The following is a 27,001-nucleotide window of genomic DNA, read 5'->3' on the forward strand; positions in this document are numbered from 1 at the left end:
GGCGTCCCTGGACTGATCTTTCTTTAAACAAACAAAAGAAAAAAACATTTAAAGTTTTGTTTTAAAATAATCAGTAACAAGATCTTGGGCAAGTGGCTGGACATTATTTTCTCCCCACAGCTCCCTCCCCTCCTGCACTTACCAAGGACAAAGAAGACAATCTGAAAACAGTTAAAAGGATTTAAAAATTATTTACTCTTTACTTTTATTACAATAAATATTTATCAACAACAGAATTAACAATTTTAAATTAAAACCTACTGCATTACTTTTGGGGTTCACAGCAGCAGAAACAAACATAAATCCAGTTGAAAGGGCAAGGCTTCCAGAATCCAGTGGCAAGAAACAGTCGGGTCTTGATTATCTGGGCTCGCAATAGGGAACAGTAACACCAATGATGCGAAAGTGACAAGTGACGGTGAAAACCCACAGCTGTCATCTATTTGTGCGTCAAATTACCTAAGACCTCGCAACACTGGAGCTCAGGAATTTAAGCAAGGTATGAAGTCCCTGTTCGGCAAGGGTTGGATTTTATCCCCTCAACGAGCCCTTGAGCACAACTGCTCCCAAGCTGCCTCTGGGCCAGGAATGGGCTGCATCATCCTTCAGAGCCAGAAGCCTCAAACCCTGTGGAAGCAGCTATCTTTCTCATTCACAATCCCTGCTGAAAGGGAAACAAAGTGACATATTTCAAGGCCCTTCCTTGGGGATGAAGAGGAACTGCAAATAGGAGAGACTGTGGCTCCGGAGCGGGAAGAGGCTTCACAGAGCTACGGGCTACATGCTAGGTCCATGAGAAGAGAACACGCTCATGAGGGCTCACCATGTTGCAGATAATCAAGAACGGACTGCACGGGTAAAGGAACGTATCATACATATAATGCAGAAATATGTGTCCATATTAAATAGGTACATACACAAGCCACACCATGACCATAACCAGGTAAAATAAATGCTATGTTATTTACGATGAACACACCAAGTTCTGGACAGACCGATGATGAGAAAGCTCACGGAACGACTTGAAAGAGAAAACAAAAGACTTTGTGCTCCCCTTTATCTTCCACTCTAATATACTCTACTTGTCGCTACCACATGCCGGCTGCTTAAGTGGGGTTGTTTCTAGGGACCTGAGAAGGGAAGGAGTCATCCTTTCATTTCAGAATGTTCCCCAAAGCCAACTGCGATGGCTCAAGCGACACAGCTGAGTCACTGATTCGGCCGTGATTCCCGCCACCTCTTCTTAGTCACAGGGCATGAAGCCTTACTCGGAAAGGTACCAACTTCTCTACCTACAGTTAAATTCCTGCAAATTTAACCTATTATACGCTGGATGGGAGGGTAAGGGGACAAGGTAGGTGGTAGGGAGTTTGCACCTGGGCAGTAATTCACTGCCTCCCCATTACCCAGAGAAAAATGCCATTTTTTTTTTAAAACAATTGAAATTTGGAGTTTAATACTGAAGTCCGCTCTCTTGGCACATTTTGGAACGAGCAAGTCATTACATGTCACTGGGACTTTGTCTCTTGAAAGCTAATAGGGTAAGTTAGCTAAACAAAATAACCTACAGTGTTAATATTGTGGGCAGTTGTAATTGGCAGTTGTTAGAGCCTGCTGCTGAATGATACCAGTAATTCAAACAGATTTAAAACGCAACATTCACAGATCTTGCAAAATGAAAACTCCTCCCATAACGGGTTAATAACATCACATACTAACTAAGCAGGTCCCAAGTAAGGTGAAGAACTTACTTTAGAGATTAAAAAAAGTGCTTGTCAAGAATATCAGACTGATGGCAAATTGTGTGTGTTTTAATAAAAAAAACTAAATCAAGTCTAATCTTATCATTATCCACAGAAACTGGTCAAGAGAAGACTTTAGCCAAAGAGCCATAAGGCATCCTGGCATTTAGCCATTCCTGGTTGTTTGGTATTGTTTTTATTTTTGTTTTTAAGATTCTTTTTTTTAAGTAATCTCGACACTGAACATGGGGTTCGAACACACAACCCTGAGAATAAGAGTCGCACGCTCTACCAACTGAGCCAGCCAGGCTCCCCCACGCCTGGTATCTTTAATACTGTCTCTGAGTTCCATGTCACATTAGGTACTATATGGCCATGATCCAATTCTCACAAGGTTTAAAAACAGCACCACTATGATTTAGCCTACCTTTCTAAAAATGATTCTGTGAAGAGTAAAACAACATGAATGGGTCTGTAGAAGACCAGACAAACCTTCTGTTAGGTCCAAATGGACTTTCCTACAGAGATAAGGCCTTGTTGAAATATTCTAAAATCAGTCCATGTACTATTTTCCAATTCTGGGAACCTGGCCTTTCTGACAAAATGAAACACCACTCCCTCACTCAGGCCACCTGTGAGAGGGTTACAAATGACAGAACATCTTTTGCTTCCCTAAATATAAGCTCATTTAAGATCTCTGTCTAAAGAGTAGGTCCCTGCCTAAAAACAAAACAAAATAAACAAAAACCCAGCTAGATTACTCTCTCTTGCACACTTGTTTATTAAAGAGCGAAGCATATTATTAGCAAGTGGATTAAAAAGTAAGGTTACATTTATTTTGCAGTAGCCAATAAATCCCACTCCCATGGTTCCACAAAAGGAACATGTCGACACTTTCTCTGAAAAAGCTACACAACCATGATTTACGATACACCCTACCTACCAATATGTCAGTCATCTGTGCCACTGTCAAAGATGAAAAGTAAAATATGCAAATCACATGGGTTACCTAATTAATAAAGGAAAAATCAGAAATCTACTTAAGCTTCCTAAGATGTACAGAGCATCACACTTTCAAGTTTCACAGTGATTAGTTTAACACCGTTTTACTATTAAAACTCACTTAAAATGTACATGTCAAAGTGCTTCAAATGCAGCATACTAATTAAAATTTCTTCTGGAAGATTCTAGGCTAACTTAGGAAGGTTATTCACCAGAGGGTGCTCAAGAAAGGGCCTGCTCTTACAAAGACACCTCACAGGACAAAGAAAATTCTAATCTGACCAGGTATCTCCTATAGAGTACTCAATTAAGACCAGAACTGAGGTCAAGATAAAAGCCACTCTGAACACAGGACTCAACACAACCAAAGATTTCTGTATGTTTTTGGCTTTTTTGGGGACCCAAAGTCAAAAGTTCTAGCCTATCGGGTTCCCTCTGGCACGTTCCCAGTCCTTGACATGTCAAGAGATCTAAGGCAATCCAGGAGATATGGAATGTGGCAAGACCTAGGTGCTCAAAGCAAGTGGGCGTCTCTGTCCTAGGTGTAGCAAGTCAAAAGAGAGACTGGCTGAAGAATGAAAAGGAAGAGTTACACAGAGGCTTCTAGTTAAAATATAAAGGGGAAAGAGACCCTTTGATTCAAACACCTTCAGTTTATCTTTTTATTTTCCACAGGTTATAGAAGAAAAGTCTACTTTGGCAAGCAAGGAACACTCCAAATGTTTTTTGACTGACTACAAAATAAATTCTTTGAAAACTGAACACTTGGGAACCTTTCAAATTCACATTTGAATTTGAAGTTAGTGGCGGAACGACGATTTAAATTGTAACTATTTTAAACTCTGCACTGCATTAGGATCATTGAGCACTATAGGCACTGGGCATTTAAGGTGATCCTTTCTTCTCCTTCAGGTGGACCCTATGCCTGATTTTTCTTTTCCATATTCCCCCAAAGCCGACTCCAGGTCATGATTAATTCTTTCTCAGTACCTCTTTAGAATTTGGGCCACTCTAGACATACACTCCTCTTCCCCATACCTCTATATTAAAATAAATGACATGTTGGTAGTAGCAGAACATTCTAGACCATAATCAGCATGGAGCTTTTTAAAATTAGAATTTAAAATATTTTAAGCATGATATTATTAAAAGGCCAAGGACTATTTAGGTTTTTATTTTGAAGTTATTCACTCCATTACTTGAAACTAAAACTCATGAAGTACATCTATTATGTATAAATGGAAGAATGGCAGTTTCAACTGTGATGATCTTCAACTGTGTAATGCACTAAAGATCATGAATGTTAGTAAAGGATCAGAAAAGGCAGCAACAACATACTCTCTATCTAGGCATTTTAAGGATTTTTCTATCCCATGCTCCCCTCAAATATAGGGGAATTAATTTCTGACAAGCAGGAAAGAACATTTTTCATACCATAACCTGACAAGTAACTTCTCACAGGTCTAGGTAACTTTGGTCAGCAGAAACACAAAGCAAACATCTGGCCTGGCTAAGGCACTCCATTCTGAAATGTACAGAAAACATGCATGTATGACCAACCATGCCACTGCTCCCCAAAGGCGGCTCAGTGTATGCTGGGAGAAAGGGTGGGGTAGAAGACTCACCCCAAAATATCATGCATAAGCCTGAAGTATCTTTTATACTTTGGAAATGTTACGATAATTGGTATGACACAAATGCACAGAGCTATTTGCAAGTTAAGTCCTGCTTCAGCTGCTATATCACTAAACAACAAATGGGGACTTTCGAGGTAAGTTCAAGATGGCAGACTAAACCAAGAAAAAGTCAGCAGTCCACTGAAGATTTACAAGTCCATGGTATTCTCAAACAGTACTTCACTCAGTTTCACTTTCGTCTTGTTGAGAGCCACCTTTCATCTAATGGTGTCAATAAAACTGTGGCGCAATTCTTTACCCCTACAGAGAAACAGGTCATGAATTACACACGCAAAACCATTTCAAATAAACTTGATGCAATGGAAAAAGAACAGAAAGACACTCTGAGGTAAAACAGCCCCAAAAGTATAGAACATGACCCTACACCGGAAGGGTTTTTTGTTTTTTTTTTTTAAACTATACTGTACAAGGTGAAGAAAGCCTGTGGTCCAAATTTGCCATTTACAAACATCTCTCCGTTCTCTTCTTATATAATACAGATTAATCTCATTCTTGTGTACAAGATCAGCAAAAGGTAAAATGATTAGCTCAGAAACCTTAGAACAAACAAAGCTTTGTTCCCAGCCCAAATTACCACTTAATCCTATTCAATTTTATAGATGACAAAAAACAAGGTCTACAAAAAATAGAGTTACCGTTACTTCATTTGTTCATTCTCTGACCTCCATGATGGCGATTTATTAACACAGAATCACTATCCACATTTTCCAGCATCCATTTCTCACCATGTTCAGTCTCAGAAAAAGTCACTGAATATATCTCAATCTTTATGAACCATTTTTTAAAAAATGAGTAAAGAACCGTAAGTTAGCTCCTTGACTCCTCATTTCTAATAGCCTGGATGACAATGATTAGGATTTACAAATTTAAAAACTGAAATATCGATTACATAGTTATTTTTACAAAGCAGCAGACTGAAATTCAAAAAGGAATACACTATAATTAAATTTAACAATGGTCACATTCATAGATAAATAATGGTTAAGAATTTAATTACATATCAACACAGTGGTGCCTATTTTATCCAAGTGCAATCCATCCAAAAAAAAAAGGGTTTAAGATACACTCTTCATTCAAGCACAAACTTCATTCAGTGGAAAATTAAAGAAAATCAGCAAGTAAATTTCACCACCACCAAAGTAAATGGAGACAGAGTCAAAAAGAAATAATATATCCACATTCATGAAAAGGTGTAATCTACAGATCAACCACAGTTAAATCAAAGGGATTTTTATGTTTGTCAGTAAACCTCAAAAATTATTCCAGGTCACATTAAAGACAGTAGGTACTCAGTAAGGCATAGATATCAAAAACTTTCTTCAAACGGGGAAGCGGGCAAGTCAGGAAGGGAAGAATTTCTACTTCTTTAACCTTATGAAATAAAAAACACGGCACTCTCACCTCCATAAAAAAGAGATGGACGGACAGAAGGAAGGAGGGTAGGAAGGAAGGCAGGGCAAACTGAATCAGAAAACTAATTTCGTAGTACGGTTCATAGCAGGAATTCATAGTGAGGCTCATGAGATTTCTAAGTCCAAAGTAAATTTCTCTTATAAGGAAGTTTACCTGCGTTCCCTACAAGTAATTACCATAAGACTGGGGCTGTCACATGCATTCATATAAACATAGTTTTCGGGCACCCAGTCTCAGCAACTTGCAGCTGAGGGGGGAAATGCCACATTTAAACGATGAACCATGTCAATGGGTAAGCTACAATTATGATCTACTCTCTGCTAAGTCAATCGAACATTTTTCTTTAAAAGAAAATTAAGTCATTTATCAAGATCTCTCCCAAACAAAGAGAGCCAGAACACTAAAGAATCTAAATATATATATACCAGCTCTCTCAGCGCATGAGGAAAAAAGGCATTTCCATGGGAAAGAGAAACCAGTATTTGGCAACTGTACATCATAGTTCTGTGATCATTTGGTATCTCTTGCTAAAGGTGACTTGCTCTTACTTTTCCCTATTTTAGATCTGGGCTATTGATAACTTCCACCGCTAAAGACCTACTACTAAAGTAGTACCAAATATGAAAACATTTTGCCATTTTCTTAATGTTATCAGTGTTCCTAAACCAATTTGGGGACTTTAAAAATAAAAGCAAAGCATCCTTAACTCTGTATGAACCAAAATACCATAGACTCATGAAGCTAAAATCACCAGAAACATTTTGCATATCTAAAGTACATTATGCTCAACCAAAATGCCACATGGTTTTATAAAAAAATAAAATAAGTTGGGAGTTAGCAGGTCCAAAATTCCATAAGTTCAGATCATTTGTATCCCTCCTGCTGTCCAAGTACTCTACAAACTTGAGTTCCCAGGTCTGTTAAGCAGGTCATTTTAGTTCAATGGTGATGGATGAAATATTTACAAGCATCTTATTTACAGTACTTTTTTCTGTAGATTACAGGCCAATGTTCTTTTCCTCCATTCCTAGTCAATCTGAGTTTGGTTTCCTCAATGAGAAAGGATAAATCTGAAAATGGCTGCTCAGCTGCTTTACCTGCGGAAAACCAGAACATGAGGTAGTGACAAATACATTCCTAATAAATTTTTCAAAGGACACAGAATTCACAACAATTTACTGATGTGACAAAACTCAGCAGAAGTAAAGAAAAGGCTTTTCTAGGATAGCTATAGAGCTAGAAGGCTACAGAATTCTGTAGAATTCCAGAACTATCCCTGGGAGGGTTAGGACTTAAACCTAACTCCAACATGTAGTCTTTCCAGAGCCCTCTGGATCACACAGATTCACACCCAAATCTGCTGAAAAATTATAGGGTTAGCTGACTTGTAAGATCTAGTAGATCAAATATTTACATACATAGTTTGACTCAATATTCAACTGCTTATAGCATTTCTAGGTAATCATTCCTAATCCTGAAGAAACTGTATAGAAGTAGATCTGTACATTTTATGAGAGTTAGGCCAAGCTGGTTAAGGTATTCCTGGTGGGTAGGCAAGACCCTGATTATGCGTCAGTTACCAAATATCATTTATTTGATACTTTCTAGCTCTATTGTTATTATTTATATGTCAATAGTTCAAAAGTGAATGCTTTTTGTATTGCTGTTTCACCTTCTGGTTAGAAGTTGCAGAAGTGGCAAAAGCACAATGACGGACAAAAAGATGTTCCTGGGGGCGCCTGGGTGGCTCAGTGGGTTAAAGCCTCTGCCTTCGGCTCAGGTCATGATCCCAGGGTCCTGGGATCGAGCCCCACACCGGGCTCTCTGCTCAGTGGGGAGCCTGCTTCCTCCTCTCTCCCTCTGCCTGCCTCTCTGCCTACTTATAATCTCTGCCTGTCAAATAAATAAATAAAATCTTTAAAAAAAAAAAAAAAAAAGATGTTCCTGGAATTTTTTTTTTTTCAATAACTTGTATTTATTTTCCAGGTTTTTAACAGTGAAAATGTACTACTTCTGTAATTTAAAGAAAAAAATGTTTTGGCTTGGTTTATGTACAGTTGCCTAAAGATATGCTTCTGAGGAGTTATAATAAATAAACACAATTATAAAAGACATTTACAACAACATTCTATTTCATACATGACTGATGAAATAGAAGATAAAAGTGTTAATACAAAGTGAAACATTTATGTTAATATGTGCAAATAAAAACAATTATGTCTTCATGTCATAATCCCTAGTTATCATGGATTTTTTTGTTCATCTATTTTATCCCAACAAATGTAGGCTACTTTGGGGAGAACCCTAAGAGAAGAAACCTAAGTTTAGCAACATATGCACAGCACAAAGTAGTTACCAAGCATGACAGGTGCCCCCATCTTAAAAATATGTTCAACGGTATAGAAAACATTTTGTTTCTCAAACTGAGTCTGAGCAGGGTTCCTTTTAAGACAAGTATACCAAATAGGAGCATTTTAAGAGTCATAAAAATATGAATAATAATATGAATACCTTTTTACATTTTTCATTGTTATGAAACTACTGTCGGAAAACAAAGAAAAATATATTCCAGATTGTTCACTCTAACTTTAATTTATAAAGATGAAAAACTGGAAACAACATAAATGGTTAAAATAACTGGATCATAACTAAGTACACTGGGTAATTATTAAGTACTCTCCTTGAAGGAATATTGTACAACAATAAGAACTGTATTTATAAGACCATGCTAAAATACATAAACTAATTAGAAAAGACTGTTAAAGTGTGAGGAAAGAAAATAAACTTGCATGGTTCTCATTTTCACTTTATCTATCTTAGTCCATTTGCCCTGAAACTATTCTCTTGCTTTAGAAGAGAATATTAAAGTATGCAAAATCCTCCTTAAATCCATTCTCTCCTAATATTTCCCCCTGGTAAAAATGTCCCTAATGCTAATGAAGCAAGTATAGAAATAAGTCATCAACAAACGGGATTATTTGGTCCTCATAGAATTAAAAGTACGTAAGAGTTTACAATTTCATTCACCAAGAAAACAATTTACATTTCTACTTAAAAACAACTAATTCCTCATAATAATTATCCAGCTTTTAAATTATTTGAAGTTACTGTGACATATTCATCAGAGAAATGATATCTGAAATTATGCACCTGGATATTATTTAAAATGTATAGAGAATAGCCAAATTCTTCCAGCTACTTTAATAAACAACTTTCTTTTGAAATTTTCCCCTCACCTCCTTTCCTAGTACTTACAAGAACCAAATGGAATCCCTTCTGCCTTAGATTACTCACCACTCGTACTCCATAATGGATGTGGGCCAGAGTGAAAACAGCTGTTAAAGTATATAACAGAATGCTCTCGACGTAAGAGGCTATTCCCAAGTTTACCACCAGGACAACCAAGAAAAGAGGAACCAGGAACCAATTCAAAGATGGGCACCGGGTGCTACTCATTTGACAAACAATCAGCTGACACTTGAAGTTAGGAGAAAAAAAAAAAAAGAATGAAAATTTAATTAGCAACGCACTTCCAAAATTAGTCACTCCAACATTTAAAAAGCATTCGAGTATTTGAGCCAACACAGTTCCGACATTATTAAAATCAGTATTTCTCAATTGCTCATCTGCCCACACCTCCAAACCCACGGACCCTCAGAGTGTGTGTCAGAAGAGTCGGGAAGAATAATTTAGCAAGGCTGCTAGAGAAGGGATTCTGCCTAGGTAACAGTTTGGATAAAAGAAATTTCTCCCAATTTTAAGTATGGTATCTGAAAAAAAGAACTTTCAAAACAGCCTTTTATAGTTCCAGACAACTAAACTGCTTCATGGAGCTGAGATGCTGCCTTCTTCAAGTCAATTGCACTGTCATATTAACACCTCAAGACCTCTCTGGCTCCCTTTCCTTTCAATACCTTACTCAAAGTTCTATTCCTTCGGAAATACCTTTCATATAATGTATTAATATTTCCAGATCTTTAAACTCTGTGAAATCGATAGGACTGGTGATATTGAACACATGTTACAGACACAGAAACATAAATTCAGTGGATTCCTTATAAAGTAAAAACATATTAAGTTTTTAGAGTTAGAGCCCAGGCTCCCTGGTTCTCAGAACCGTTAAGGTCTCTTCTCAACAACTCCTGATCTCTCCTATCTGTCTGCTGTCTTGCTGGGCCATCGCAGAGAAAGGGCTTTTAAAAAACATTGTATTTATTACAAAGTTTTTACTCCCTGTCAATCTGAAGATCAGCTGATTTAAAAATGTGTGTGTGTGTGTGTGTGTGTGTGTGTGTGTGTTTTCTCTCTCAAAAACCCCTTTCAGGCTCCCTAAATTAATCATTAGATCTGCAGCCATTTGGAAAAGGAAAAAATCATTTTCAGCATGCTCTGTCTTAGGGGTTCTGATTCTATCAAGTTTCTAATAGAAAATATCTTTAAATTAAAATCTACTTATTTTTAATACTACATAAAATTTCTCAAATTATCAAGCTTTGTCATATATTCCTTAGATATATTATGACTTTTAAAAGAAAAAAAAAATCTTGGGGTGCCTGGGTGGGTTAAAGCTTCTGCCTTCAGCTCAGGTCATGATCCCAGGGTCCTGGGATTGAGCCCCACGTTGGGCTCTCTGCTCGGCAGGGAGCCTGCTTCCTCCTCTCTCTCTGCCTGCCTCTCTGCCTACTTGTGATCTCTGTCTGTCAAATAAATAAATAAAATCTTAAAAAAAAATTTTTTTTAATTAAAAAAAAAAGAAAAAAAGAGAAAAAAAATCTTACTGTGATGTTGGCAAAGGCTGTTCCAACCATAAAGTAGAATACTCTTGGATGCAACTCTAAAATATCTGAAGGCGACTGAAGGATCCATGCTGTAGACAAAATGAAGAGCAAACATGGAGAAAAAAAGGGAACCATAGCTTCATAGACTGAATTGTATTTCAAGGTGTTATTTTTATAGCTTCTGAAAAAAAGAAATCAGGTAATACAAAGAACATTATTACATATAAAACTTACACTGCATTTGTAAATTTTATAGTTTTCTTTTTTTTTAAATTTTGTAGTTTTCAAAGTACTTTCACACTTACTCACTTACACTCATAATACTCCCATAGCACAAATAGAACCAACTTTACTAAACCCATTTTGCCGACAAGTTAAGTGACGATGTGAGAATTTAAATTTACTTAACTTGCTACCAAGCGGCAGGGCCAGGACTAGCATGTAAGTCTTCTGAGCCCTAGTCCCCTGGAATGTAAAGATGCACAGAACCTGATCTTTGTTTTGTGAGATTTACAGTCCAACAGGAGAAATAAAATGCACACACCACCAGGAGGAAGTACCTCGGAGCGCAGCTACGATACGAAGTAACAGAGAACCCACCAGGGGAAGACTGCACTGAGATTGCCCGTAGTCTGTCTCGGTATCTCCAGCACACACTCCGAGACAGGTCTGCTCATCTGAACAGAGCCCAGATTCTAGTCTGGCTTCTGCTCCTGATTACACGATCTACACGATCTTGGATGAGATCCCGCCCAATCAGGACCGCATCCTTAGAAGATGAGGAGAAAATGTCTCCAACTCTAAGGCCTTCAGAGCCTTGAATTTTACGGTTTCTGTGAATGCCTGCCAGCTGCCATAAATAGGAAAGATTCATAGAGCTTGGCTGGACACAGATAGGATTCTGCAGGACAGATCTGAGGGCTGAAGGATGAAGTGGGAAGTGTTTCAAGCAGAGGAACAGTACTAGAGGGAAATGGGAGCAAAATTACCAAGGAGGGAAACAGCAAAATGCATTCAGGTTCCCTACGTAATTTCCGTGTGGCTAAGCGAAGGTGGAGAAGTGCAGACCAAAGAAACAAAACACCACCCAGGAAACTCCTACCTAACCCTTGCCCCACTTCTCTGGCAAGAATTTTCATATAATGCTACCTGGAAGTCAGCAGAGATCAAGGGTTAGGTCCTAAACTACACAAGTTCAGAAATTTTATGATCATGCTGACTAAACTTACACAGAATCAACTTATAAAAACTTATAATCAATTTCTAAAAAGAACATAAACCTCTCAATATTCAACAAGAACACTCACCTTCCCAATTCACTCCACAAAAAAATGACAAATGGAAGACTGCCTGGTGAGCCAAAAGCTGTAACAAAAGCACCAGTAGTTCTGTGCTGTGCTTGAACTGAGTACACAGCTGCCACTGTAGACCCTACACTCATTCCAGATTCAAAACATAGGTTTCAGAACCTTTCCAAAACGCCCAGATCCCAAAAGTAAAAGAGATCCTAAAATTCATCTAAGTAACAATTTTCACATTTCTTGCCCAATTAAGAAATGCTTACCTGAAGAAGTTTAATAAACTCATTGGAAGAGTCACACATAATGCACAGCCTAAAAGGAAGAATATTTAAATTATTGTTATTATTATTATTCGAGTGATTTTTTAGAAATTTCAAATACATACAATATTTAATGCTTTTAGACCCAATAATTCGCAGGTTCAAGTTGACTTTCGTATTGAAATTAAACACACTTCTGAACATTTACAAGCAGAAGAGCAGCAGTATAGCTCGCTGATTCAGAGCAGAGGTCAGGGGCCAGGTGGGGCTTGAACCTCGATTGTGTCTGCAAGTTATGAGATTTCAGGCAGATTAACGTTTCAGTGCCTCAATTTCTTCTTTTATAAAATAGACATAATAGTACTGACCCCGTACAGTTTTGAGAATTAAATGAGTTGTTATACATAAAGATACCTGGAACAGTACCTGGTGTGCAGTAAATTGCATAAGTGTGAGTTACTGAAAGAGGGGCTGATTCATGGATTCTGTGGTTTCCCATTTCCACTTATTTTTATCTCCCTAGCATTCTGAATTTCTCCACCCACCCCTAAGCATACACTGGTTCTTTCCCCTCAAACCCCAAACCAAGGACAGCCTTCCCAAGAAGCCCTCCCCTTGCTTCTGCTGCCCTCGCTATCTATTTCTTCTCTTCCTCTCCCCTATCACTCACCAGACCTTCCTGTGCCCTTCCTCAGGACTCATTCATTCTGCCTTCCCTCTGCAGAAAACTGTACTCTGGAATTTACCAAGTTCTCCTAATGATCAAATTCAATATTCTTTCTTCACTCCTGACTTCTAAGTAAAGGACTCTGTTGACGCTCCACTAACTGCAATTCTTTCCTGCCTTGGCCTTTGCGATCCATTCTCCCAGCGCTGTTAGTTATCCAACCATTACATGTGCTGTCCTTTATTGGCAACTCTGCCTCCTGGCATATTCCTAACTCGGCATTCAACTGTGCTTCTATTCTCCCCCTGGGAATCCTCTCTTATAGCTTTAACTATAAGCTTCCTACATATGACTCCAAAATCTAGTGATGTACTCTTGGGCAAATCAGATGATCTCTCTGAGCTTCAGATTCCACAGTTGTACAATACGGATGGGTTAAATGACTTCCTAATGTCCCTTGCATTTTTAAAATTCTCTGATTCTACAAATTATAGAGATGTAAATTCCTGATTTTTTTTTTCCTCTGTCACAATCCAAATTAACACCTGTGGCAAGTTTCTGGCTACATCATTTGGGTATTTCACCGTCACTCAACAAATCAGCCCTAGTCTGACCACTCCAGACTCCCGCTGACTGTACTTGGCTTGGGGTGGGAAGGTGGTCAATGTAGCTATGAGCTTAAGGATCAAAGACAGAAACGTATTCCCTCAAAACGACTCCTAAAGACATTTTGCTAAGAATAGATGAAAAGACTAGAATCCACCAAACAGAAATCTCATTTGAAAAGATGAATTACTCTGCCACTTCCAAGCCCAACTATGACAGTTACCCAAGTTAGAAGAGCCCAGAGAGAAAGGAAGACAAGCTGACATCCTCAGAAATTTTTAGCAACTGACACTGTGTCAAGTTAGGAAGTACTGGTAGGGGAGCCAGAGCTGGATTAATTAACCCAGAATCACTATAGCTCTGAGGTGTTGAAAATAGGCTGACAGAAACTTGCAAAAGATTTGCTACCAAGAGTATTTTTAGTTTAAAATATCTTAAAATAGCTTTATCTTAAATACAGCAGGCATAGAGGAAGCCGGGCTATATATAGGTAGCCAAAGAGACATACTGTATCTTCTATTTCTCCTCTAAATAGCACCTAATGTACTTTCCATAAAAAGTACAGGCATACCTCAGTGAGATTGCGGGTTTCATTCCAGACCATCACAATGAAGTGAATGTCACAATAAAGCAAGTCACATCAATTTTTTGGTTTCCCAGTTCATAAAAGTTATGTTTCTACTATAATGTAGCCTATTGAGTAAAACAGCATTATGTATAAAAAAATGTACATGCCTGAGCTAAAAAAAATACCTCATTACTAAAAAATTCTAACCATCATCTGAACTTTCAGCTAGTCGTAATCTTTTAGCTGGTGGAGGGTCCTGACTTGAGGTTGATGGCTGCTAAAGGTGGGGATGGCTGTGGCAAGCTCTTACGATAGCAAACAATGAAGCTTCCCACATTGACTCTTCCTTTCACAATCTCTCTAGAGTCTGCGATGCTGGTTGATGGCATTTCATCCACAGAACTCCTTTCAAAATAGGAGCCAATCCTCTCCAACCCTGCCACTGCTTTATTCAACTCAGCTGATGTAATATTCGAAATCTTTTGTCATCCCAACAATCTTCACAGCATCTTCAACAATGGATTCTATTTCAAGAAAACCACTTTCTTTTTTGGTCTGTGAGAAGTAACTCCTTATCTGTTACATCATGAGATGGCAGCAATTCAGTCATATCTTCAAGGCTCCACTTCTAATTCTCTTGTTATTTCCACCACACCTACTTACTTCCTCAACTGACATCTTAAACCCCTCAATGTCATCCATAAAAGTCAGAAATCACTTCTCCCAAATTCCTGTAGATGTTGATTATTTTGACTTCTCCCCACGAATAGTGGCACCTAGAATGGTGACTCCTTTCCAAAAGGTTTCCAATTTACTTTGCCCAGATCCACCAGAGGAACACTTTCTATGGCAGCTACAGCCTTATAGAAAGGTTATCTATTCCTTCAATCATAAGACGTGAAAGTCAAAATTACTCTTCAATCTCTGGCAGGATGGATGCTGTCTTAACAAGCAAGGAAATGACATTAATCTCTCTGTGTATCATCATCAGAGCTTTGGGTGACCAGGTGCTTGTCAATGAGAAGAAATATATTGAAAGGAATCCTTTTTTCTGAGCAGATCTCAAGAATGGGCTTAAAATATTCAGTAAACTGTGTTGTAAACAGATGTGCTACCATCCAGGCTTTGTTGTTCCATGTAGAGAAGACAGGCAGAGTAGATTTAACAAATTCTTAAGGGCCCTAGTACTTTCAGAATAGTCAATGAGCGCTGGCTTCACCTTCAAGTCAGCAGCTGCATTAGCCCCGAAAAAGAGAGTCAGCCTGTCCTTTGAAGGCAGGCATTGACTTCTCCACTCTAGCTACGAAGTCCTAGATGTAATTTCCTTCCAGTATTAAAGTGGTCACATCTAGACGGAACATCTGTTACTTGTGTAGCCTCTTCCTCAATCACCTTCCAGATAATTTGCTGCAACTTCTACGTCAGCACTTGAGGCTCCACCTTGCACTTTCATGATACAGGTACGCCTTCTTTCCTTAAACCTCATGAACCAACCACTGCTAGCTTCAAACTTTTCTTCTGCAGCTTCTTTACCTCTCTCAGCCTTCAAAGAATTGAAGAGAGCTAGGGCCTTGCTCTGAATTAGGCTTTGGCTTAAGGGAATGTTGTGGCTGGTTTGATCTTCTATCCAGACCACTAAAACTTGCTCTGTATCAGCAAAAAGGCTGTTCTGCTTTCTTACCACTCATTTATTCAGTGAGTAGCACCTTCCATTTCCTTCAGGAACTTTTCCTTTGCATTTACACACTTAGCTAATTGGTTGGTGGCGGGATGGGGAGGTGCTGGCTTTGGGCCTATCTTGGTTTTTTCCTCACTAAGCTGAATCATTTCTAATTTGTGATTTAAAGTGAGAGATGTGTGACTCTTCCTTTCACTTGAATGCTTAGAGGCCACCACAGGATCACTAACTGGCCTAATTTCAATAGTGTGTCTCAGGAAGTAGGGAGGCCTGAGGACAGGGAGAGCAAAGAGAGGGAGAGCAGGGTAGGTAGAGCAGTCAGACACACCCAACATTTCTTAATTAAGTCGCCATCTTATATGGGTGTGGTTTGTGGGGCCCCAAAACAATTCTAATAGTAACATCAAAGATCTCTGATCACAGATCACCATACCAAATATAATAATGTAAAAGTCTGAAATATTGCAAGAATTACCAAAATATGACCGAGGGAGACATGAAGTGAGCAAATCCTGTTGGAAAAACGGCGCTAACAGACTAGCTAAAAGGTTGCTACAAACCTTCGATTTGTAAAAAACACAATACCTGCAATGCACAATGAGGTGAGTGCCATAAAATGAGGTACCCCTGTACTGGGAAAGCGGCTTTATTTATTTGTAAAGAAGAAACGTGGGCTTTTGCTTTATTTCAGAGAGAAGAATTCAGATAAACTTATAAACTACAAAGAAAGTTAAATGCCTCTTAAAGTACCCACTTAACATTCAAAAATGTATCTCACATACCAGAGGATTCCATCTTATTGTTAAATCTGACATTTAAACATAAAATGCAGCAATATTGCCACAGGTCTAGTCACTTAAAACGATTCGCTATGTGGCGGGGAGTGAAAAATAGCTAGCCTTTTCAAGGCAGAGGATTCAGTTCATACAGAAACCCAAGAATGAATATTTGGATTTGGAGAACAGTGGGTTTCTAAAATATCTGTAGTTTAAGGCCACAGAAAAAGGCCCAAACCACTGCCTAAAAGCCAGGGCCTAATGCACCGCATTCTCAGCTGTTTCTAAACCCTACCCAATGCCCATTCTATTACCAAGCTTCACTGGTAGTGAGAGAGCGGGTTATTTTTTAGACAAGGGAACAGAGCAATCGCCAAGAGTTTGCTATTTTACTCCTTCAGAGGTCCTAATGCCACTCCTAGTGCCCCACAATCACAGCCCCAAATAACTTCCTCCTTGCCTCTTTGCATAGGAAACACTCTGCCTCCTGTAGATACCCACTCTCACTAAAATCAAAAGGGAAACATTATCATGATCAGAAACTTTTACCTAACAGCCAGTGGCAAAAGAAGGAGAGTATCTGAGAGGAACAAAGCCTCAACTTTTGGAGTGGATGTATTATGAAGTAGTCACTACCTTTCATCTATTCTACTTCCTACAAACTAGTGATCTTCAATTTTGAGATAGGCATGAAATCTACACCAATGTGGATCTATACTAAATGTGGATCCTCTGGAACAGTCTAGACTAGTTTAAATAGTTTACAAGGTTTATGTGATTTTGGTATTTATTTCCTTCTGACTAGAAATAGACCAAAACACAGAAACCTCGTTTTCCTTACTGGTTTGGTTCAAACCAGGACTGCAGGGTCGTTCTGCTTGCTGGAGGGTGTGGGAGAGAGGAAAAGGTGGTATGGCTTGTGATAACCAAACACTGGCTTCAATAATAAAGTCACGTTAAAATAGGCTTCAACATGGAGCTTCTTACCAATAATCATTGCAGTGAATAGGTCTCTATATAAGAAATTAAACAGGAAAGGTTCATACCAGGCCTCAACTCCCACAATCGCAGTCACTATGTAGACAAAAGATATAGTCTGGAAGGAAAATGCAGACAAAAGCATATAGAGGCATTAACAGCTGGAAAGATCAGGGAGCCAATAATGCTATATGCAGCCTGAGTCTAGTAAATAGCTTTAGTAAAAGCAAGAAGTACACTTAAATTCGATACTGTGGCAAGTCTTCTTGCCTTTAAAAATGTCTTTTTCTCAGCAAACAATGCCATAAAATAACTAACTTCTAAACAAGGCAAGCAACTGGCCATAATTTAGAACACTGTAAGGCCTGTCAGGATTTGGTTAAGGCACAGGATGATCCAATTTGCCTACCCAATCACTTTCTTCACACACACTCCGAAGTCTGATGCTCTACTGGGGCCTTAGGTGCAAATGGGCAAAATGGCAACATAAAAAGCTGGTATTCAAAGGCAGGGAGAGTTAACAGCAAGCCTATTAAGTAAGAGAAAACAAGTATCTCTACTCATTGAAACATGGGCAGTAAAGGCAAAAAAGCAGCAATTACATGTGCATATCTTTATTTACAAAAATCAACAGTTCAAAGGAATATTTATTAAGATAAAGAAGCTAACCATTTTTTAGTAATAATGACATTGTGACTATGGTTGCTTAAATAGTACTCTTACTATTAGAGATAGATATAGTAAAATATTATCACATACTACCATACTATCACGTAGTAAAATACTTATCACTAATACTTATCACTTTCTTTAAACTAACTGGGAGGAAGGCGATACACGAAACTGGACTGGCCATGCAGCTGCTGAAGCTAAGTAACAGGTACATAAGGGCTCACTATGCTATTCCACTTGAAACTGCTCATAAATAAGCAGGAAATAACACAAGACAAAAAGGAATTTTTAAAAAGCACCAAGTCAGTTCTAGCCAAAAAGCATAAGGGCTATAAAGAAGGAATGACAAAAGCTTGCCCCCAAAATTCATGGCAATGTTGAAAATTTAAGGCAGAACGCGTACTTACCACTTGGCTAATGTCATATCCCCATGGCAGGAAAAGAATCCCTGTGTTATATTTTTCCCAGTGGGACAGGATGAAAGAAAACAAAACTACCCATAGCAGGAGATAAAGAACAAAAACACTGACACCAGATGGTCCTCGTCCAAAGATGGAATATACAGTCACAACAAAGTAAACACATGACCAACTATCCAGGCCATGGTCAAAAAGCTCCCCTAAAGGGGTGCTGGAATTGGTTCTCCGGGCTTGCTTTCCATCCACACCATCTGCAACAGAAACACATTGCCATGGGAAAAGGTCAACATCTGTACCAGTATGTAGAAAGTCGTCTTTAATAAACTGGAGAAACACAAAACAAAACGGATCAGCACTATCATAGGAATGTTAATTAACTAAAGAATAGCTACCAGCCGACACATTTTATAAAAACCCAACCTTTAATTCCTACAATTCAAAGATTTCAGAAATAAAATCTGTTAATTTCTCAGAGTATAATCTAAAATTTAAATTCGGGGTGCCTGGGTGGCTAAGTAGGTTAAACATCTGCCTTCAGCTCAGTTCATGATCTGGGGGTCTTGGGATCAAGTCCAGCATTAGGCTTCCTGCTCAATTTGAAGTCTGGTTCTCTCTCTTCCTGTCAAATGAGTAAATAAAATCTTAAAAAATAAATAACTGAAGGGCGCCTGGGTGGCTCAGTGGGTTTAAGACTCTGCCTTCAGCTCAGGTCATGATCCCCAGGGTCCTGGGATTGAGAGACCCTATGGGTCTCTCTGCTCAGCAGGGAGACTGCTTCCTCCTCTCTCGCTCTCTCTGCCTGCCTCTCTGCCTACCTGTGATCTCTATATGTCAAATAAATAAATAAAATCTTTTTTAAATAAATAAATAACTGAAATTAAAATACATTACATCACACTAAATGGTGTCAATTTTAGATCTGAGGACAAAGCATCATAGTTGGACTCTGAATTCTTCCAAATGAGCCTAATAACTGAGTTGTTCCACTAGTCACAAATTTTCAACCCTCCAGAGAATATTCCATAGTTACTCATTACAACTTATATAACCACTCCTTGCTCTAAAACACCCTGTGCTTGAGTCCCAACGCCTATTTCACCTTGTTTGAAATTAGTCATTTTGTCACAAATGTACACTTCCACAATTTATTTTTTATTTGACAGAGAGAGATCACAAGTAGGCAGAGAGGCAGGCAGGCAGAGAGAGGGAAGCAGTCTCCCTGCTGAGCAGAGAGCCTGATACAGGGCTTGATCCCAGGACCTTGAGATCAGAACCCGAGGCAAAGGCAGGGCCCAACCCACTAAGCCACCCAGGCACCCCCCACCTTCCACAATTTTAAGTGCTTTCAGAAAAGGCTTTGCACGTAGAAGGCATTCAGGAAATATAAGAATGTATTAAAACCATTCAATGCATTATGCTTGACGCTGTGACGATTACGAGAATAATCTCAGAATAAACTAAGCCTGTGCCCTCAGTCTACAACTGAGAAAGGAAAACAAAATGTGGTAATTAAAGATACAGTACATCCCAAACCACAGGAGAATACAGGAAAGGGACAAGTACCCTTCAGGCTAAGATAATCAAGAACGGCCTTCCAGACCGGATGAAACCTGAGTGGAGACACAAAGAATGAGTTGGATTTCAGCAGATAAGAATATGAGGTTTCAGGAGGAGCGAGTGCTGGCAGCAAAAATACCAAGACGGAAAAGCACATGAGTATTCAGAAAATGCCGAGTAGTTCAGGTTGACTAAAGAAACCAGTCTGTGCAAAAGGCAGTAGGGAGGCTGGAGCAAGTTTTATAGTTTCAGGGAGGACAAGGAGCTACTAAAAGGATGTGAGCAGGGAAGTTAAAGGGTGAAAGCCGCGATGAGCTTTGTAAGACGCTGCTGTCATCGGCGGGAATGACTGGCTGGAGCGAGCACACTAATCCACAGGCCTACACTGACATGGGATCCAGTGGGAATGAAAGGCTGGAGGCAGGTGAGATATTAAGAAAATAAAAATGGCAATGCAGTAAAAGGTGATCCGTGAGGCTGAAGGACTGAAAGATACTCTCCAAAATTTCCCATCTGGCTAACCAAGAGAGGGGTAGGAAATAAAGAAGTCCGAAGAAGGAGCGTGACTGGTGTTAAAGAGGCTGAGTACAATTTTAAATGCTAAAACTGAAGTGTTGGCAGAATTATGCACACGGTAATATCAAGCAACTCCACCTAAGGCCCTCACTAGCAATTCAGAAGACAGACGAGGGCTTGCTAGACACACAGGAGTCATCTCCACAGTGGGAAGGATCAGGACTGCCAAGGGAATGAGCAGAAAGAGAAAATGAAGGATAAAGCACAGCGGAACACCTTCACATTAAGGGGCAGAAACAGAGGAGCCGGGGGGCTGGGGCGTGTAAGGAGAGAAGGAGGGAGAATGAGAAAGCCTAGTTAAAAAGAAGAGTCTGACGCATAGCTCTGCACGCTTGTGCAGATCCAAGCACCCCGTTGAAGAAGATTCCATTCCTGTGATCACCAGGAACTGTCCATCTAGTAGGGGAGACATTATTAAGAAAGAAAAAAAAAGCAGCAGCAGGTGAACCATAAAAAGTTTTCCTCAAAAGAAATCATTTTGTTAAGTATTGGGCTAATTGCAAAGATTCAGATTTAAGGAATTAAAAATTCCTATGATTACTGTGTTTATCTTACTACAGTACTATCCCCAGTGCCTACCTCAGCTGGTGGCAAAGAAAACCTTAAAAAATACTGCTGAAGGAATAAGAAAAAGGACAAATCCCAGATTCCTGCCCAAACACTGCAGATCTCTATTATACAGTGTTGGGAACTTTTCTGCCCTTAAGTAGCTTAAATATTTCCACAAAGTCTTTTCTCATTATTCGCTGGCTTAAATTCCTGTTTGTGGTGCAACTCCTGGGCAGTTATTACAAACACTGAAATTCATGGACTGCATACTAATTAGGTTTTGTACATCTTCTCACTGAACCCAATACAGCTCCACAAGTCTGGATATGTTTCAGAAAAAAAAATTTTTTTTTAAAGTATTTCAGGGCATTTACCATATATTATGGGAAGGAACAACTCAGGAGGAGCTAAAACAGCACCTTGTAATCAAAGACATTAATATTTCTGCAACAAAAGGCAAGGATAGTCACACTAGTAGAATAAAGTGTATACATTGCCTCACATTAGTTCAAGGCAGTTTTGCAATAAATAGTTCATGTTTAGTCAGGATTTTTGCCAAAATCCTGGACATGAAACAGGTAGGTGGTAGAGTATTATCTACAAAAGGCTCTTTTTTTTTAAAGATTTTATTTATTTATTTGACAGACAGAGATCACAAGTAGGCAGAGAGGCAGACAGAGAGAGAGGGGCGCAGGTAAGCAGGCTCCCTGCTGAGCAGAAAGCCGGATGTGGGCTTGATCCCAGGACCCTGGGATCATGACCTGAGCCGAAGGCAGAGGCTTTAACCCACTGAGCCACCCAGGTGCCCCCTCTACAAAAAATTCTTAAGATATGCTGTTAAAAGCCAGAGCCATAGGCCAGTCTCCCCTTTTTCCCTATTTCTCTCTATCCTTGGCAACCAAACCCTATAGAATTCTTAAACCCGCTCATCTTTAAGAACAAACGTACAAAAGCTTCCACCTAAAAATGTTGTTTTTCACTAAGCTTTCCCCTAATTGTTCTGGACTTCACTCTCTCCTTCCCCAAACTCTTGCAGCTCTGGTCACCTGCAATGTCAGCATTTAATCATGCACCAAATTATACTGGCTTTATGAGTGCAAGTCATTTTTACCTGAAGAGATCTCAGCAAATTGAAGTCAGGGTCTGGTATTTTATATTCATTCAAAAACTATATACTGGGGACGCCTGGGTGGCTCACTTGGTTAAGCAGCTGCCTTCGGCTCAGGTCATGATCCCAGGGTTCTGGGATCAAGCCCCACATCGGGCTCCTTGCTCGGCAGAGAGCCTGCTTCTCCCTTTGCCTCTGCCTGCCTCTCTGTCTGCCTGTGCTCACTCACTCTCTCTATAAAATCTTTAAAAACAAACAAACAAAAAAAACTATATACTAGGTGCCTACTACATGTTAGGCACTACTCTAATCACTGGGTAGCCCTCAAAGCTACGTACATTTTAGGGCAGACAGACAAGCAGGTCACGTGGCATTAAGTACTACGGAGAAAAACAGAATAGGGAAGGAGAACAGGAGCAGGCAGGACAAGCCATGCAGATAATCCCAATAAAAAGCATTCTTGGCCAAAAAGATAGTACGGCCTAACCCAGCAGACTACCCTGACCACCCCCTCCACCAAATAAGAATTGATGACTTTCTTATTCTCCCACTTATTTTTGCTTTGCCGCTTTGCTCTATTAGGGCAGCTCTCAGTATTCCACAGTTATTTGATATGTCAGTACTGTTTCCCAAACGTAAGGCAAAAATGATGTCTTATTCCAGCTGTGGGTAAATATTTTATGTGAAGAGCCAGACAGTAAATAGTTGAGGCACTGTAGGTCATCAGAAGCCTCTGTTGCAACAACTCAGCTTTGTCTTTGTTGCAGAAAGCAGGCACAGACAACACGTAAAGGAATACACAGAGCTGTGTTCCAGCAAAACTTTACTTATAAAATCAGGTGACGGGCCAGAGCTGCGCTATAAGGGGTAGTGTGCCAACTCCTACCTTATTCTTTGCATTCCCTAGCAACGAGTGACAATATTTTCCACAGAGAAACTCAAAAATATATGTTTATATTGAACAGGAAATTAATATTTATTAATTAATTAATAAAATGAATTAAGCATAGGAGAAAATGTTAACTTAGTGGCTGGTGGCTCTCCCTGCTGACAGGTTCACCAGCCATTGAGTTTATGAGCATTTACCGACTTCTTACCGAGAGTGTAGGCTATGAAGTTGAGGACGCCCACTACAATCCACACCCAGTCGGGCACGTGCTTGTAACCTGGTGCTGCAAAGGAAAGCAACGCGGCTTTTAACACAAAGTACACACGTTCTACCACACCATGTACTGCCAATGAGAAATATTTCTACTTCTTAAATAGAAGTTAAAGTACCTTGTAATATATTTTTAAGGCAGAATTAGGTAGATATTAAAATATATCATTAAACTGACAAAACCAAAGGAGTATCTCCCCAACCCTTATTAACAAGAGGACTGAACTTTAATTTTAACTCAAAACTGATTGTCCATCTTTACTTGAAAACTACTTACGTGCTGAGAATAAAAATTAATATTTTTGGAACTTAAAAGATGCCTGTGTTTAATCTGATCCTTGTTGTTTGCAATTATCCTACAAACATATTGGGCCTTCAATCTGTATTTTTTTCATTACATTATTAACTAGCCAAACAAAAGACCTTTTCATTTGGGTATAGATGGGTCACCTTCACTAGATGATCTGGCATCAGAATCATTCTGAAATGTCTGAACCTCACGACTGCCCTCTAAGACAGAACAACTGAGAATCAGGAGGTCTGGGCTCTAGTCCCGGCTCTGTACTCAACCGGCAGTTTGACTATGAATATACCATTTAACTCTTCCTGTCTATTTACCAAATATACCAGGACTAGATGGTTTATTTGGTCCTCTAGGTTCTATGATTTGGGGAAATATACATAATATTTACGTATTTTTAGCTCTCTTAATAAGTAAGCAAATAATGTTAGAATAGTGGGAAAAAATATTTCCAGTTACAAAATAAACTTTTGAGGATGTTCTGAAGATTAAAATACAAATTTTTAGAAACTGTTAATATCCAAACCATGCTTAATAAAATTTAATCTTATTAATTATGTCATACTTTATGATCTTCAAAAAGTTGCCATTTTATTACATGTATAGAAGACATAGCTTAAAATCTGAATTGATAGTTAAGCAAATATATAATTCCAATATTTAGAATTTCTATAATATCAAGTCATAAGTTTTTGAAAATCCGAACTTTCCTACAAAAACAATGTTTTCAGTGACTGTCAGTTTCTCCAGGTCAGTCCACAAGTCTGCTAAACACACAACACAGATGAATTATAACACTAAAACTCCTTAACACATCTTTTGTAAGTATTATTATCGGAAAATATATACTCCAACTTAGAATGCAAGATATGTTCATCTACCTCCACCTTTCACTTCCTCTCAACTCCATCAACTGGCTGAGCAATGAGAATCAGCTCTATCTCCCACTTACCCCCCCTTATCCCAAATACAGCCAGATTCTGTCCTGTGGTCTAGGGCAGAAACAGGGTGAAGGAGAACAGGAAGACAGGAACAGACGTGAAAGAAGACTTCAACAAACGTTTAAGAACCTTTTTCAGAGGAAACTCAAAAGTATTAAAGGCAAATACGGATGCTGGGTAGAGTGAAAGAGAGATAATCTTCAAAAGGGGGATTTTTCTTGCATAATTAGAACAAGGGAAGGGATATTTCCGGAACTGTTAAGTATGCTGGACCCTGCTCATATTCACTTTCAGGTAAAGTGTCATAATCCTAATTTTTGTCTTCTTATAAATCCAATTATTCTTTATTTATCAAAACCTCATTGCTTTTTAGACAGCATATCTAAATTAAGGAGCCAAACTGGTTTCCAGAACTTAATGGAAACAACCATAACAGACTGTGAAAATACAACTTAGCTTTTACACCCAATTCCTAACATTTTACATACTCTTGTAGTATGTAAAACTTCCCCAAAATACAAGCATATGAATAGAACCAGAAAATAACCACATCTCATTTTTCTCCATTTAGACATTTTAAATTTTATAGTAAAGTAGTAATCTTACCTGAAGCATAAAAGTCAGGATCAAAGTATGCCATAAGTAGGAAATTGAATACAACCAGCAGAAAGCCAGAGAAGGTTATCAAATTTGGAGCCAGCCAAGTAGGAAATACCTATTTTTTTTTTCAAAGTAATTACAAAATAGTTAAAGTAAAGAAATCTCTCTGGCCACTACACAAGATGCAAATTTAATTCATAATAAAGGCTATAAACTTGAAAGATCATACATATATATGTTATATATATTATTATTATATATTAAAATATAAACCATAATGCCCGCTGATAAAAATAAGCATCTTTCTTCTATGTTCTGTATTTTAAATAACTCCATAATCAACAAACTTTTATAATAATAACATTATATTTACTTGGGAAATTTTTAAATTCATTTTATAAAAATGATAAATTCTACAGTATAAGCTTATACGCCAACAGGGAGATAAATCAAAAGGTATGTGACTAAGGGAAAAGAAGGATGGGAGAGCTAGTTTTTCTAGATTATCTTTCTTATTAAACAAACAGTTGCATCCATAACACTCCATAAAATATTTAAAACTTACTAAAACATAAGTACAAGCCTATTAATCATCTTACCTTGACTATAGTGTTCCAAAATGGATGCATGACATACAGAGAGAGTGGATTGGTATCCACAGCACTGTACTGTTAAGAAATGAAAGAAAATATTCAGTTATCCTTGCACATTAGCAAATAGAACAGTATTTCTGGAGTGAAAATAGTATTACAAAAATAACCTAGAAACTATGTCTATTTACATGATGTCTTCATCTAAATAACAAAACTGGAAGAACAATATAAATGGGACAAAGATGGTCAAGTACAGCAGGTATCTTTTCTTCATTCATTCAATTTTTATAATGTTACAATGTTTCAGTAGAGAAACTTATACTACTTATAAGACCTCACTTACAATGCAAGATCAAAATGTGCACACTGTATACATTCCAACACAGATTTTCTCCACCTCCTTATACCACCACTAAAACACTTACTAGACGTGCAACTTTGGGAAAGTTAATCTCTGCCTTAGTTTGTTCACCTGTAAATGAGGAGCACAGCTTCTTCCTCAAAGGACTGCCATAAGAATTAAGTAAATTAATCATATGCGTGAAACACTTAAAGTAGTACCTTGCGCACGGTAAGAGCTATGTAAGTACTAGATATTCTTAAATGTTTTTTAACCACCAAAGGATGACAGATCCCTTTACAGCAGAAAAACAGCTCGCATAAATAACCAAAGGAAGGTAAGAACAGGTTAGGGTTCTGTGGTGATCCAGTTTATTCCCTAATTATTGAGCTATTTAATAAAAATTCAAAGGAAATTTTAACAAATATCTGTATTTATACATACAGACATACATATAATTTTAAGAGTCACATCAATGACTTATTCATCAAATACACACACAATGGTGTACCCAGCATGTCATAAGCACTCCACTAGGTGTGGGGAAGAAGAGATCATGGGTAAGGGATAATTCCCACCTCAGAGAGTGGGAATACCACCTAACTCACCCAGCTGACATTTAAACATCACAATAGTCCAATGTCTGAAAAAGTTTTGTGTTTTATAGTAACGCTTAGTATGTCCATAAAAGAGGTAGTAAGCATTTGAATTATCTAAATT

The 27,001-nt window shown here is 38.5% G+C and overlaps 1 protein-coding gene across 5 annotated transcripts in view; it reads right to left on the reverse strand.

Annotated features, from left to right (window-relative positions):
• Nucleotides 1-534: 534 nt before the first annotated feature.
• The window catches only part of SELENOI (selenoprotein I), a 41,144-nt gene continuing 14,677 nt past the window's right edge, over nucleotides 535-27,001 (reverse strand). Inside the window, exons 2-10 of one of the 5 annotated variants that reach the window (XM_032353094.1) lie at nucleotides 25,948-26,016; nucleotides 25,355-25,463; nucleotides 23,445-23,519; nucleotides 18,546-18,808; nucleotides 17,476-17,584; nucleotides 12,197-12,245; nucleotides 10,633-10,813; nucleotides 9,149-9,331; nucleotides 535-6,951 (exon numbers count right to left, since the gene is read on the reverse strand). In XM_032353094.1, the coding sequence (XP_032208985.1) occupies nucleotides 6,853-6,951; nucleotides 9,149-9,331; nucleotides 10,633-10,813; nucleotides 12,197-12,245; nucleotides 17,476-17,584; nucleotides 18,546-18,808; nucleotides 23,445-23,519; nucleotides 25,355-25,463; nucleotides 25,948-26,016 (1,137 nt within the window). In that variant the 3' untranslated portion in view covers nucleotides 535-6,852. Of the gene's footprint in view, nucleotides 6,952-9,148; nucleotides 9,332-10,632; nucleotides 10,814-11,939; nucleotides 11,998-12,196; nucleotides 12,246-17,475; nucleotides 17,585-18,545; nucleotides 18,809-23,444; nucleotides 23,520-25,354; nucleotides 25,464-25,947; nucleotides 26,017-27,001 lie in introns of those variants that run through there. The other 4 variants (XM_032353095.1, XR_004287994.1, XM_032353097.1 and 1 more) reach the window with 4 other exon arrangements.

This window comes from Mustela erminea, chromosome 7 (assembly GCF_009829155.1).
Source record: "Mustela erminea isolate mMusErm1 chromosome 7, mMusErm1.Pri, whole genome shotgun sequence".
NCBI classification, from domain to species: Eukaryota; Metazoa; Chordata; class Mammalia; order Carnivora; family Mustelidae; genus Mustela; species Mustela erminea.